The 12622-nt window shown below is 50.0% G+C and overlaps 1 protein-coding gene across 3 annotated transcripts in view; it reads left to right on the plus strand.

The window, feature by feature from the left end:
• Positions 1-12622, plus strand: part of FRMPD3 (FERM and PDZ domain containing 3) — a 125665-nt gene that overhangs the window by 98952 nt on the left and 14091 nt on the right. For all 3 annotated transcript variants that reach the window (XM_064574451.1, XM_064574452.1, XM_045881182.3), the window contains 2 exons: positions 594-773; positions 9746-9890. In XM_064574451.1, coding sequence (XP_064430521.1) covers positions 594-773; positions 9746-9890 — 325 coding nt within the window. The remainder of the gene's footprint in view (positions 1-593; positions 774-9745; positions 9891-12622) is intronic.

A 12622-nucleotide genomic window follows, 5' to 3' on the forward strand; every position in this document is an offset into this window, starting at 1 on the left:
AAAATCTTTAAAAAAATAAAATAAATACTAAAAAAAAAAAAAAAAAAGACTGCTGTTTTGCCAAAGAGCAAATGTCGGGATTCCCCAACCCTGCTCTTAAGCACCCAATCAACTCCCAACACCTGAGGCAGAGTGACTGTTTAGCTTTTGGCACCAGGTGAGGAGTGCAAGTTTCAGTGGCTCTTGAGCCCGAGGAAGTAAAGACCAGACACAAGATGCCACCTGTTCAGGCAGAGCACTGGGGGTCACCGAGTGACCCGCAGCAACAAATGGAAAGTTCCTGGGGCTTGGTGGGGAAAGGATGCTGCAGAGCTTTAAAACAGAAACGTCCCCTACATCACGATTTTGCTGGAGCCAGCCCTGCCACTGCCCACCTCACTCAGCCTGTTGCTGAGGCTAAGGTGTCCCCTGAGACCAGTGGGAACAGGAGCATCCCAGACCACTTTCCCCTCACGGTTGTCCCCCTGCCCTGGCACTAAGCCCTTGATGTTTCCAGACCTGCCAGCAGAACCAATTCAATGCCTGTTTCCTATTTCTTCCTGCTTCCTCTGCCCTTCTTTCCGTGAATACTGCCCGCTACACTTGGGGCCCAGGACGAGAAGCAGTCAGCCACCACTCTCCTGGTGGGACCCCGTCACGGCATCAGCCATGTTATTGACCTCAAAACCAACCTCACCACTGTGCTGTCCGAGTTCAGCAAGATCAGTAAGATCCAGCTGTTCCGGGAGAACCAGGGCGTGGCCCGGGTGGAGACCAGCATCATGGATGCCAAGGTAAGCCCAGCTTTGAGGAGCTCCTGCTCTCCAGGGACAGGCCTTAGGAACAGAGGAAGGAGCAGACTCGAGAAAGAGAGTTTGAGCCTTTCCAGGGGGGTCAGTGATTCTGAAGTGGTTCAGACCCTGGGCCCCTTTGGGCTCATCTTTCTTTCCTTTCTCAGCCCTGTAGGACATGCTGTCTTGGCCACATATTAAGGTCAGCCAGTGCTGGGGAAGGCTAGGAAGTGTCAGATCAACCCACAGGGGGTCTTCAGCAGAGGGCGGGGCAATTGAACTTGGAGTTGCCCCCAGGCTATGGCTTCCGGATCTTTCTTGTGTCACAGCACGCACAGAAAATGACATTCATGCAGAACAATGGGATAAATGGTCCAGCCCCAGAGACTTCAGCCTCCCCAGGCTCTGTCTAGCCAACCCAGAGGCTGAAGGGATATGTGCACACCAGTTGGGGAGCCCTGCCATAGGCATAGACACTTGGAATCATGGAGGAGGGGGTGCCTGAACATGTGGACAGACCCAAGGAGGCCTAGGGAGATGGGGAACAGGCAGGACCTAGTCCACATTTTACCTCCCAGAGTCCAGCTCTTCCAGAATCTTAGAGCCTTTCCCATAGATTGGCTCCTTCAGACTGGCAAGCACCTGTTACCCGTGCAGAGTCTGACAGCCATGGTCAGCCAGCCCCCTGGCTCTCCTGTTGAACACCCAGTAACCAGTGCGGCGGGGGCAGGCTTGCTTGCCAGCTGGCGGAAGCTATTAGAGGAGGGGCAATTTTCCTTTCTTAAAGGATTTCCCGGGGGAGATGTTGTTAGCAGATTAAGAGATGGAGTGCTTGCTGTTTCTAAAAGAGCAAATTATTTATTTTTGTCTTTGTGAAACCCAGAAAGCTTTAATATGTTAATTTTTCCACCTGTGATTCCCAGTATTCCCATTGGCTTAGGAACCTGCCTGGAGCTGATATCTAATTGGCTTGTGGCCACTTCCTCAACCAATGATCGCTGCCCTCCACAGATGTCGCTGGGTAAAAAGCCAGGTGGACAGGGAAGGGAGAGGAAAGACAAGAAGACATGCAGGGTAGATGTGGCTTCCTGAGAAATAAAAAGGGTTTAAAACAGGGAAAAAACTTTCTGGAGGACTCTTCTTCTATGTTGTACGAGGGATTCTCAACACTCGCTGCCCAATAGAATTTCCTTGAAAGCGTCTTAAAAATGCAGATGCCTGGGTCCTGTTTCCAGAGATTGTGATCAAATTGGTCAGGCTGCAGCCTGGGCATCAGGGTTTATTTACTTTTCAGTTCCCCAAGTGATTCTGTAGTATAGCCAGATTTGAGAACCACCGACCTCTGTGTCCAGAGCTCTGGGAGGAACCAAGCTGAGCAGGGTCCGTGGGTATTGACTGAGTGGGGAGCACTATTCTCATTTCTAGGGGCGATCCAGCCACAGGTGTGGGCATGAATGCTGCCCAGGAGAGACCACAGTCTTACTGGGGAGGCTAGACTCACAAAGACACACAACCTGCCTTAATAACACAATATCAGAACATGTATGGAGCTCTGGAATCCGACAGATCAGGTTCAAGTCCCCGTTCTACCACTTCCTAGCTGTGTGGCCTTGAAAAAGGGACTTAACTTCTCTGAACACTGATTTCCTCAACTGCGCAATGGAATGCCTATCTCAAAAGGTGGTTGTTCAGGATTAAATGAGAAAATGTAGGCAAAAAGTCTTAGCACAGTGCCTGATACATAGTAAGTACTAAACAAATGAGAGCTGTTATTTTTTGAAAAGCAAAACAGCGATGAAGAAAAGTTAACATGAAGTAAATTTTGCAGGTGAGTACGGTGCAGAACATGGAACCAAAGAACGGGAAGGGGTTAACCAGAACTGGCTTCCCACAAGAGCATGTTTTAAGCTGGATCTTGAAGTGATAGGCACAGATTAGCAGAGAGAAGTGGGATTGTGTTCACAGGCAGAGAGCAAGCACGGAAGTAAGCAAGCCATATGTGCAGGTCGATAAGCATAGCTGCTTGGCTGGAGAGGAAAATAACGAGAAAGAAGATTGGAGAGATTGAGGGTGGGCAGAACAAGCTGGCTAAAAGCTTCGAAGGCAAGGCTAGTGTGAAGCCAGGGAGGCGAGGAGGGGATCGTGGCCCTAGCACAAAGGCAAAGAGACGAGGGCATGGCCTGAGCTGGAGGGACAGCAGTGGTCAGGAGAAAGAGCCAGTGTGAAACATACAGACTCACCAAGCGCGTGCGTGTGAATGCCCACACACGTTCCCCTCTTGCACATACAGCACACATGTCTTATTATAGCTAACCCTTACTGCCTGCTGCCTGGATCCTGGGTACACTGAAGACCAGGGCTATGCACACAGCACACGGAGGGTCCAAACTGCAGGTGGGTGGAGAGGTGAGAGACTGCGTTCCGGGATAAACGGGACATGGCATTGGTGAGTGGAGGGGGTAGGAGAGGATTGCACTCTGCTGAGTGGGAAATAGCACATGGTTAGGTAGGCGATGCAACTGCCAGGTGGTAGATAGTTCTGGTATGCCCACTTGAAGCAGGCGATACGGTGCATATGAAAAACCACAGGAGAATTATCCATTTTGCATTAGAATGTTTCTGCTAGGCAGAATAGGGGCCCCTCCCAAAGATACCTGCTCCCTGATCCCCAGAACCCGTAAATATGCCATGTGATATGGCAGAGGACAATTAGGGTTGCAGATGGAATTAATCAGCTGACCTTAAGATAGGGAGATTATCCTGGATTATCCAGGTGAGCCTGGTGTCATCACAAGGGTCCTTATAAGTAGAAGAGGGTGGTAGAAGAGAAGGTTGATGAGAAGGTCAAAGTAACGGGAGATGAGAAGGACTCTGCCTGACCTTTTTTGCCTCGAAGATGGAGGAAGGGGCCATGAGTCAAGGAATGTGGGTGGCCTGCAGAAGGGAAGCAGCCCTGTCTATCCTTGATTTTAGCCCAGTGACACTCGAGTCAGCCTTCTGACCTCCAGAAGTGTAAGAGAACAGATGTGTATTGTTTAAGCCTCTAAATTTGTGTTGATTTGTTACAGAAGCAACAGGAAACTAACATAACCGTGAGATTCCTTCAAGTAGGAAACTCTCATCCCCTACATTAAAGATAGGATTCAACTGAGAAATGTGCTGCTCATCCCCAAGTTTTGTTACATTAGATCGGATGCATCTAGAATCAGAGATGTCTGCTGTGTGTATCACTACAAGGCGGTGCCCTATGAAATGGACAGGATGGTATTTATACTTTTCGCAGATAAATCAGCAGAGATAGGATCGATGATACGGTGATGGGAGAAAAAGAGGAAGATTGAGGGAGAAAAAAAAAAGATCCAGGCTTCCATCCGAAGGTCATTTAGTATGAACTCAGCGTTGCTAGGAAGCAGGCTAAACCCAATGGGAGGTACAAGCATGAAACGAAAAGAAAACATGGCTTCTGGCCCTCAAGAAGCTCTCTGTGCTGTAGGAAAGAAGTGTGCCAATACGTGGCCTTCCTAAAGAGGGCGCCAGAGAGGAGGTGCCAAGAGCATATCAGGATACAGAGGAGGGCAAAATTAATTCTGGCTCAGGGATTAAGGAAGCTTCCTGGAGGCACTCCGTATCAGCAGTATCTGTGTTTACTGAGTGGTGCCTCTCTCCATATATGTGAACAAAGGGAAGGATTTGAGAGGGGGCGGGGTCTGGGAAATTGGCAAACAATACACATCAGAACTCCATAGAACTGCTTGTTTAATGTTTCCCAGCATGCCACTGTATAAGGTATCCTGAAAAAAGAATGTCTGAATTCCCTTAACGAAGAGCATGGAAGTTAAAAACCGGACTTGGGCTCATTTCCTCCTAGATATGCCACACTGGCCTGGGAATATTCTGGAAGGGCCTGGTGAAGCTAAGATTTCTCACTCAGAGCTCTGACTGCACATTAGAATCATGTTTGGAGATTTAAAAACTACCGGTTGCCTGGGCCCTTCCTTTCAGACCTTTTAAACCAGAATGTTGGGGGGTGAGGCTGGGGTATATAGGTTTTTCCAGCTTCCCAGGGAATCGTAATATGTGTCTGGCCTGAGAAACACTGCCTTAAAGTGATATTCTGCCTTGTTTCCAAATTGGCTGGTTATGCCCAGTTAGCCTTCCCCAGGGCCGTGGAGGCAAGACCCCAAATGTACTGGTTCCCTGGGACCCAAGAACAATTGCCTTGTACCCTTGCCCTTCTGTGTCCCTGGAGTCCCATCTTTTTCCAATTTTCAGAGATGCTGGAGTGCACTGAGGCTACCCCAAGGCCAGTCCCCTCCCTAGTTGGCATCCCAGAGTGCAGGATGCCTGCGAGCTCCCAACACACTCTGAACACCCCGGGAAGGAGATGGGCTGGGGCATAGCAAATTAATCCCTGCTCTACTTTCTCATGGATGGCCATGCCTCCAACCCCATCCCCCTTTTACCCTTTAATGTTGGAAGATGGCCTGGGCATATTTAGTTATGGTTTTCACTCTGCTTACTTGCTCTTAGTGGATTGAGCGTGAGGCAGTATGCAAATCTCTCCAAGAGACAGCAGTCTGGGACTGAGACGCCACTGGGCCATTACCATACCCTATTACCACAGAAGCACATAAGGGGGAAAAGAAATCATCAAAGGAATGTCCCAAGGGATCTCTCGTGGCCCGGTGTGTCTCCTGCTCTCATGTTTGAGCTTTATTGCTCTAGTGCTTTCTGTAGGGACAAGCATTACATTAGACGTCACGATCATTAAAATCCTATTTAAAATAAAATGTCTTTGAAGGTTTCTAAGAAAACCTATCCAACCTCTTTGGTGGCCTGCCTTTGATTTGATTTTTACCTCTGCTGGCGAAAAGCACATCTGTGTTCCTTTGACAAGTTCCTTTTGGCCCATGCTGGGGTGCTCAGTTGGCCATGTGGGCATGCAGAGGACAGACTCCCGATGTGCTGGGCTGAGCCAGCTGGGGATGCACCTGGCCCTCTCTGTGCACAGGATTTTTTGCCTTCGTGCTGTTTCATTACCCACATCAGGCTGTATTTAGGGTAAGAGAAAAGGAGGGGAGACTGAAGCAAAGTCAGACAGGTCAATTGGCCAGCTTGTCACTCTGCCTCTGATCTGTCCATTGGCCAGCCAGCCAGCCAGGCAGCTAACCAGTCAGGGTGTCAGGCTATTAGGCATTCTGCCTGTCCTGCAGCCAGCCTGTCAGCCAGGGCACCAGTGAATCAGACTGCTCCTTAGCCAGTGAGCCAGTCCATCTGTCCATCAGTCGGTCAAACCAGTCAGCCTGTACTTTGGTCAAATGGAATGTCATTCTAGTCGTCAGCCAAGGTCCTTTCCTCAGAGAAGCTCTCTCCAGCTTCCAAACCCAAATTAGTCACACGAGCACACGTTCACACCCACCTACCCACACACTGATCCACAACATTCTATGTTCTGATAACTCTCTCTACTTTCCCTTCATAGCGCTTATCACACCTTCCACTCATATTCATTTGTATGGTTATTTGGTTTCTGTCTTATTTCCTGTTAGATTGTAAGTTCCATGAGGGCATCTCTGTTCTGGGATGAATGTTTGTTACCTACCAGAGGGTCATGTTGTCCACGAGCTATCCCACCAGCACGTAGCAGATCACTGGGGGGTGGGGGGGCAGAGTGGGCCGCAGGGGCATTTCAGCCAGAGAGAAGAGCGTGAGTTAAGATATGAAGTGGTCAAAGAACATGGCATCTCTGGAAAACTGTAAATGCTATGTCCTTGCTGGAGCCCAAGGAGAGGGGCAGGGGATGGGAGGAGGGCACAGGCAAGCTAGTGGGAGATATGCTTGGAGCTGTAGGTCAAGTCCAGGTCCTAAAGGCTTTATATGACATGAGAAGACAATAGGTTTCAGGTGATGAGATACTGGGCATTTTACATGAGAGTCTTATTTTAGAACCTCGGGCAGCAATATGGAGGTGGAGTGGAGTGACGTGGGTAGAGACTGGAGGCAGGAAGGCCGATCAGGAGGCTACTGGGAGTCCTGAGGTCAGTGTGTCCTCACCTTTTCCACGTCGTGAAAAATGCCACAATGTGTATGACCCACTAGAATCAACAGATGAGGTAGCTTGGGGCCAGAGGCAACAGGGGCTCGAGATCTCAGCCCACTTGTCACCCATTCACACATACCTTGAGAAGTTTGGGTATTGGAGGAAGACAATGAGGGCGTGAAGTAAAGCAGTGGCAGCAGGAGTGGCCATGATGTCGGCGAATGCTCCTGAGGCAAGCCTAGTGAGTCTTGGGTCCTCCTAGTGATGGTGGTAGCAGCTATCCACACCCAGACCTCCGTGTACCCTTCTGTCATTAATGGCAAGGGGGCAAGGCCCTCTCCCCCTCCCCATTCCCATTCCCCTTCTGTCTCTCCTTTGCTGTACACAAGGTTGACCATTCTGTTGTGACTGAGAAGCATCCATTCACTAGAGGTACAAACACCCCCTCTGCCCCTTCCTAATAATGACCCAAAGGGTGTGTTAACTAACTGGAATTAAAATAAAAACTTAAAAAAAATGACCCAAAAGTAACATCTCGTCCCTGGTCCCCTTCTCACTGGAGAAAGGAGCCAGCGGCTCCTCGGGGTACAGATGGTCCCTTTTCTTCCTGATGGTATTGAGTGAGCTCCACAGGAGTATCATCAACTCATAGCCTGTGGGGTGGAATCCAAATGCCTTACCGTGGCTGGCAGTGTCATTGGATATAGAATAACTAAACAATTCAAGATAGGATTTGAGCCAGCACAAGCCCGTGTGATAGAGACACAGCACTGAGGTAGGAAGAGTTTGAGAGGGAAGAGGCTGAGGATGGTGATTCTTGGGAGGCTGCACAAGAAGAGCAAGCGTGAGAGATGGAAATGGTCAGGGACTACAGAACCAGAACCTAGTGTCACCTCATGGAAACAGAAGCGAGGAAAAGAATTTCCAAAGGAGAAGGGGATCAGTGTTGGCAAATGAAACAAGCTGAAAGGTGTGAAAATGAATATGAACAATTGTGTTGGGCTGGAAAGAAGCTTCTCTCCTAGATCAAACCAGACCTGACCCCCTGCTTGTTTCTGTGAATAAGGTTTTCTTAGACCCCCGTCACACCCACTGTTTAGCTCACAGATTATCTATGGCTGCTTTCACGTTGCGATGGCAGAGTTACTGCGACAGAGTGTGTGGCCCACAAGGCCTAAAGTATTTGCTGCCTAGCCCTTTTCAGAAAAAGTTTGCCAGCCCCTGGTCTGGATGAATACAAAATAGTCGACCCGAGCTATGTGTCAGGATCCTGGGAGATAGCAAGGGGACTTGGGCAACTGTATTTAAAAGGTGAGCTGGTTTGGATTCAGAATTTGTTCCCCGGGTGATGATCCAGGCCAAGAAGGCTAGTCTAGTTGGTGACCAAGTTCAACCAAATTTTCCACAGTGTTCCTTTTACTGCCCCTACCCTCATGGATGCCCTCATCACGTCTCATCTGGACTGTAGCAGTAGCTACTTCACTGGTCAGGGAAGGGATTCATTCCATCTTAATTCTTTTAGCTCTTAATGGGTGGTCTGGGAACCCCCAAAAGTCAAGGTGAGTCATGGACCCATGGCTTCCTCTTCAGCCAGTCTCCATTGTCTTTCTCTGAAGGCCACTGCCCTGTCCCAGGGGGAATGCTCCCATGGCTGACTTCAGTCTAACCCAGACTTCTTGTCAAAATCACGATACAGATATTGGGAAGGTTTCTTGAAAAGGTATTGATTTGGGGGGGGGGGTTCCTATCTTTTTTTGGTATATCGGTGCCAAGTCACTGAGACAGTCAACCAGCTAACCCCAGGATTAATTTGACTGATTTAGGGTCAAGAACAAAAGTCAACAGAGTATGTTAGCATTTCCTAAAGTAGGTTAAAAAAAAAGCTACACCCTACTACCATGAGATTTTCTATGAAAATAGATGGTTCTGGTCAAATAATTTGGAAATGTTGGAATCCTAAAACCCCCCTGTTAACATTTCACAGTGCACATTCATATGTGAAAGCGTCTGAGAGTTCCCATAAGTACAAGTCTCTGCATAGCTTTGTTTGACCCAGTGTTTCACACATGTATTGGACCAAGGAACTGTTTCAGGGGACACCAACTAACTTCTCGAGGACACTTTAGGAAAGGGGGGGCATGGAGGTCTGAGCAGAGCTACAGGCCAGAAAGAACTGGGCCCAGAAGGCACAGTGAGGATTTTGTTGCTTGGAGTGTCCATGTCCTGGGAGCCATTCTGGGTACTAGGCGGAGAGGGCTATAGAGATGAGCAAGAGATAGTTTGTGGGTTCAGGAACTTTCTATCAGGGATGTTCCCCAGTCCAGCCAGGACTCCCAGGTTCACCCCACCTCTCCCAGCTGGCGCGTGCATCTGCCGGGCTCCAGTGAACACAAATACAGCCACGCAGCAGTCCCATGATATTATATAATTTTAATCTTTTCTCTGTAAAAGTAGTTCATTAAATGTGTAATTAAAGGTTGATTTAATTTTGATACCTGGGTATGAGTTCACTATAAATAAACTCTCAAACCAGAAGAAATGGTCTGTCAGTCCATGCGCCTCAATTTTTGGTTCAGAAAGTAGGATTCCTGTCCCTCTGCAAGGCATCTTTTCACTGTTGTCCTCTTTTTTTTTTTTTTTAGATTTTATTTATTTATTTTTAGATTATTTTATTTTTTTTAGATTTTATTTATTTATTTGACAAAGAGAGCACAAGCAGGGGGGAGCGACAGGCAGAGGCAGAGGGAGAAGCAGGCTCCCCACTGAGCAGGGAGCCCGATGTGGGGCTTGATCCCAGGACCCCGGGATCATGACCTGAGCTGAAGGCAGACGCTTAACCGACTGACCCACCCAGGCACCCCACAGTCGTCCTCCTGGACGTGCACCTCCTCCCCTCCTTCTCACATTCTCATGGTTCTTCTTGTCTCTCCCCCAGCCTCTGGTGCTGTTGATGGAGTGGCCCGAAGCCACCAACTTTGCCTGCCTGATCGCAGGGTACTGCCGTCTCCTGCTGGACTCCAGGAAGATGGTCTTTTCCAGGCCTGCCAGCCAGCCTCTTCCACCTCCAATGATCAAGGCAGGTAGGGCTCAGCCTCAGTTTTCAGTATGCCGGAAGCCCTTGGGACCCTGGAGCCAGGGAGGGAGGAGCTCTGCTGCTCTAGTGCTTACCCCATTCCCCCAGCACCCCGGTTTCCCAGGAGCCAGCGAGGTACCGCTGGGTACTACCTGGCACAAGCCGGTGGGAAAGACAGCTGGCCTTCAGATGGGCCTGTCCCACAAAGGATGCCTGTGAGAACACATGGCGATCGAGTCAGTGAATGAATGTAAGATAAGAACAGCAAATAAGCAATAAGTAGAACCAGTTGGAGAACTGCATTAGATCTAAGGCACAGCACAGTGATCTAGGAGAGACGCATGGGCGTTCTGGCTTTGTGGAAGGTGGAGGTTGAAAGTGAAGATAAAATCTTTCTCTTGTTCATCGTAATGGGGATTGACAGAGCTGCCTGAAGTTAAGAGGCCGTGGAAGCCTGATATAGGAAAGATTGTGCAGGCGCAGAGTATAGTCCAGTGGGAGGCTTAGGGATACGAGAGGATGACCACCAAGAACGAGGTCAAGTGCGGCCCCCAACCTGAGGCTTCCCCCTTAGGCAACTCTGTGCAGCCACCCCTCGGAGCTGTCCTGGTGCTGGCGCAAGCAGGGGCCTGAGGAAAGATCAGCCCAGTCCAGATCCTGTCGCCCCGAACCAAAGCAGGAGACCTGAAGAGCAGGGGCTTCACATACTAGACCTAAGCCTCACGTACACGCAGGAAATGCCTCCCTCCAGCCCAGCACCCAAACGTCATGGCGGAAGCTGAGACTTCCTACCCCGCAGTCGCCCTCCTTACCTGCCAAAGCCTCGCCCTCCACTTGCCTGGCAGCTCGGCCATTTCTTCTCTCTTCAAAGCTGCACCTCATTGTCTCTTCATCACAAACACCATGACAAGCCCATGCGTACATCTCCTAACATTGTCCACAGGACGTAGAAGGCAATCTACCAAACATAGACTGGGGAGAGGACAGGTGGCCCAAAGGACAGGTGGCCCCGAGGCATAGACAGGGGCTCTACATAGAGAAGCAAAGGAACTGACTAGAAATAGGAAGAAGCCAGGAGGCCGAGTTGCCACACGTCCCCAGGTGAATAGCTCCAAAGCGGATGGCCATAGGTGTTACTAAGCCTACGGATGGCCAGTGACAGCCAAGCCCGTGTTAGCTTTGTCATTGTCCCTTCTGTTCCTCTCTGTCATCACAGCCAAGTCAATGATGCCTTTTACTGAGCAGGATAGGGAGAGAGAAAGGGAGAAGGAAAGGCAGAAGAAGGAGCCTGGAGCCCAGCCGAGAACCAGATGTGGAAGTGAGGGCTCTTTGGGGGGGGGGGGGTGTCTGCTTTCTGAAGGCCCCAGAGATGGCTCTGTAGTCCCACCTACCTTCCAGAGGGTTCTGTCATCCCATCAGCACCCTGGTCAGTGCTCTTAAGTATATATATCTCTCTGTGGGGATAATGGCACCAAGTGAGGGCACAGGCTTCCTGTTTCCCTTTGGTCTCACTGAACACACCTGGGGTTGCATCCCTGTACTTCTCCAGAGGTAAATCAATTTCATGGGATTCTCTTGAAGGTATTGCAGCATGGAAAGAAGGCTTCTATAAATGCCGGGCATGGCTTCAGAGCCCCTCCCTGATTCTTGAACGTCCCCCTTGGGGCCTGCAGAGTAACAGTGGCTCGGCTGCCTCTAGCCCAGGGCCCATTTTGGTGCAGGAGCCAGAAGGACCACTGTGGTGTTCCCCTTGTTTGTTCTGCTTCGCCTCCCCAGGGGTGTGGGTCCATGCCCGGGCCCAGTACTTGGCCTTTTGAACTGTTAGCTGCTGGCTCGATGGCGACCACTAAGTGCCCTTGGTGGGTGGGGTGTGGTAAGCGTTATAGCCCTGCCGATTGGGGGCTGGCGTGCACATCTGACCCCATGGCCCCAAGAAACGGACAGGGGCACTGCAAGAAGCACACTGGGGAGCCCTCCACCCAGGTCACAGTGTGGGGCCATCAGTTCCTGGTACAAAGCTGAGATACATTTCCTCCATGGGTTCCCCCCCAACTTCCATCCCAGAAAAGAAGCCCCAGTGCCCAGTTGTTGTTTAGCAAAGATCTATAGGGAACAGGCATCCTGCCAGCCTCCTCTGAGCTTTGTCCTCAGGGCCAAAGCTCCAGCCCGCTTAAGGGCCTGATCTCTCTGTCGGGCTCTATATTCTTGTCCCACAGCAACTGCCAGCTAGCCCAACTCCATGCTCAGCTGCCATCTCTCTCCAGTATCGTGGGGGAAATCCAAGAAAAGGCGGCTTTGGGGGCCACAGTCAGAAGAACTCACTGATTTTCTCCCATGGTTAGGAAACAGCTTGGTCTGGTGAATTGAATATTCTGGTTAATGGCTACTGTATATCCCATGCGTGGCTTGCCCATTTTCATGTAGTTAAATCTCAGCAGCACACGAGAGTACTCAAGCTTGACTGAACATACGAGGTGCTTTTTTGATGATTCAGAAAGAACTTGAGGGCCTCTAAAGGCCTCTAGGTCGTCCCTTTGACCAGTCTTGATCATCAGACTATAGAGCACAGCAAAGCCAACTAATAGAAGGCTGGTTGACTCAGTGTTGCACTGACTGTGTGTGTGTGTGTGTGTGATAGAGAGCGAGTGCGCACACAAGCAGGGGGGAGCAGCAGAGGGAGAGGGAGAAGCAGACTATCCACCAAGCAAGGAGCCTGACGTGGGGCTCAATCCCAGGACC

This window comes from Mirounga angustirostris, unplaced genomic scaffold, assembly GCF_029215605.1.
Source record: "Mirounga angustirostris isolate CCGP_5_RB_7025 unplaced genomic scaffold, mMirAng1.0.hap1 SCAF_11, whole genome shotgun sequence".
Lineage (NCBI taxonomy): Eukaryota > Metazoa > Chordata > Mammalia > Carnivora > Phocidae > Mirounga > Mirounga angustirostris.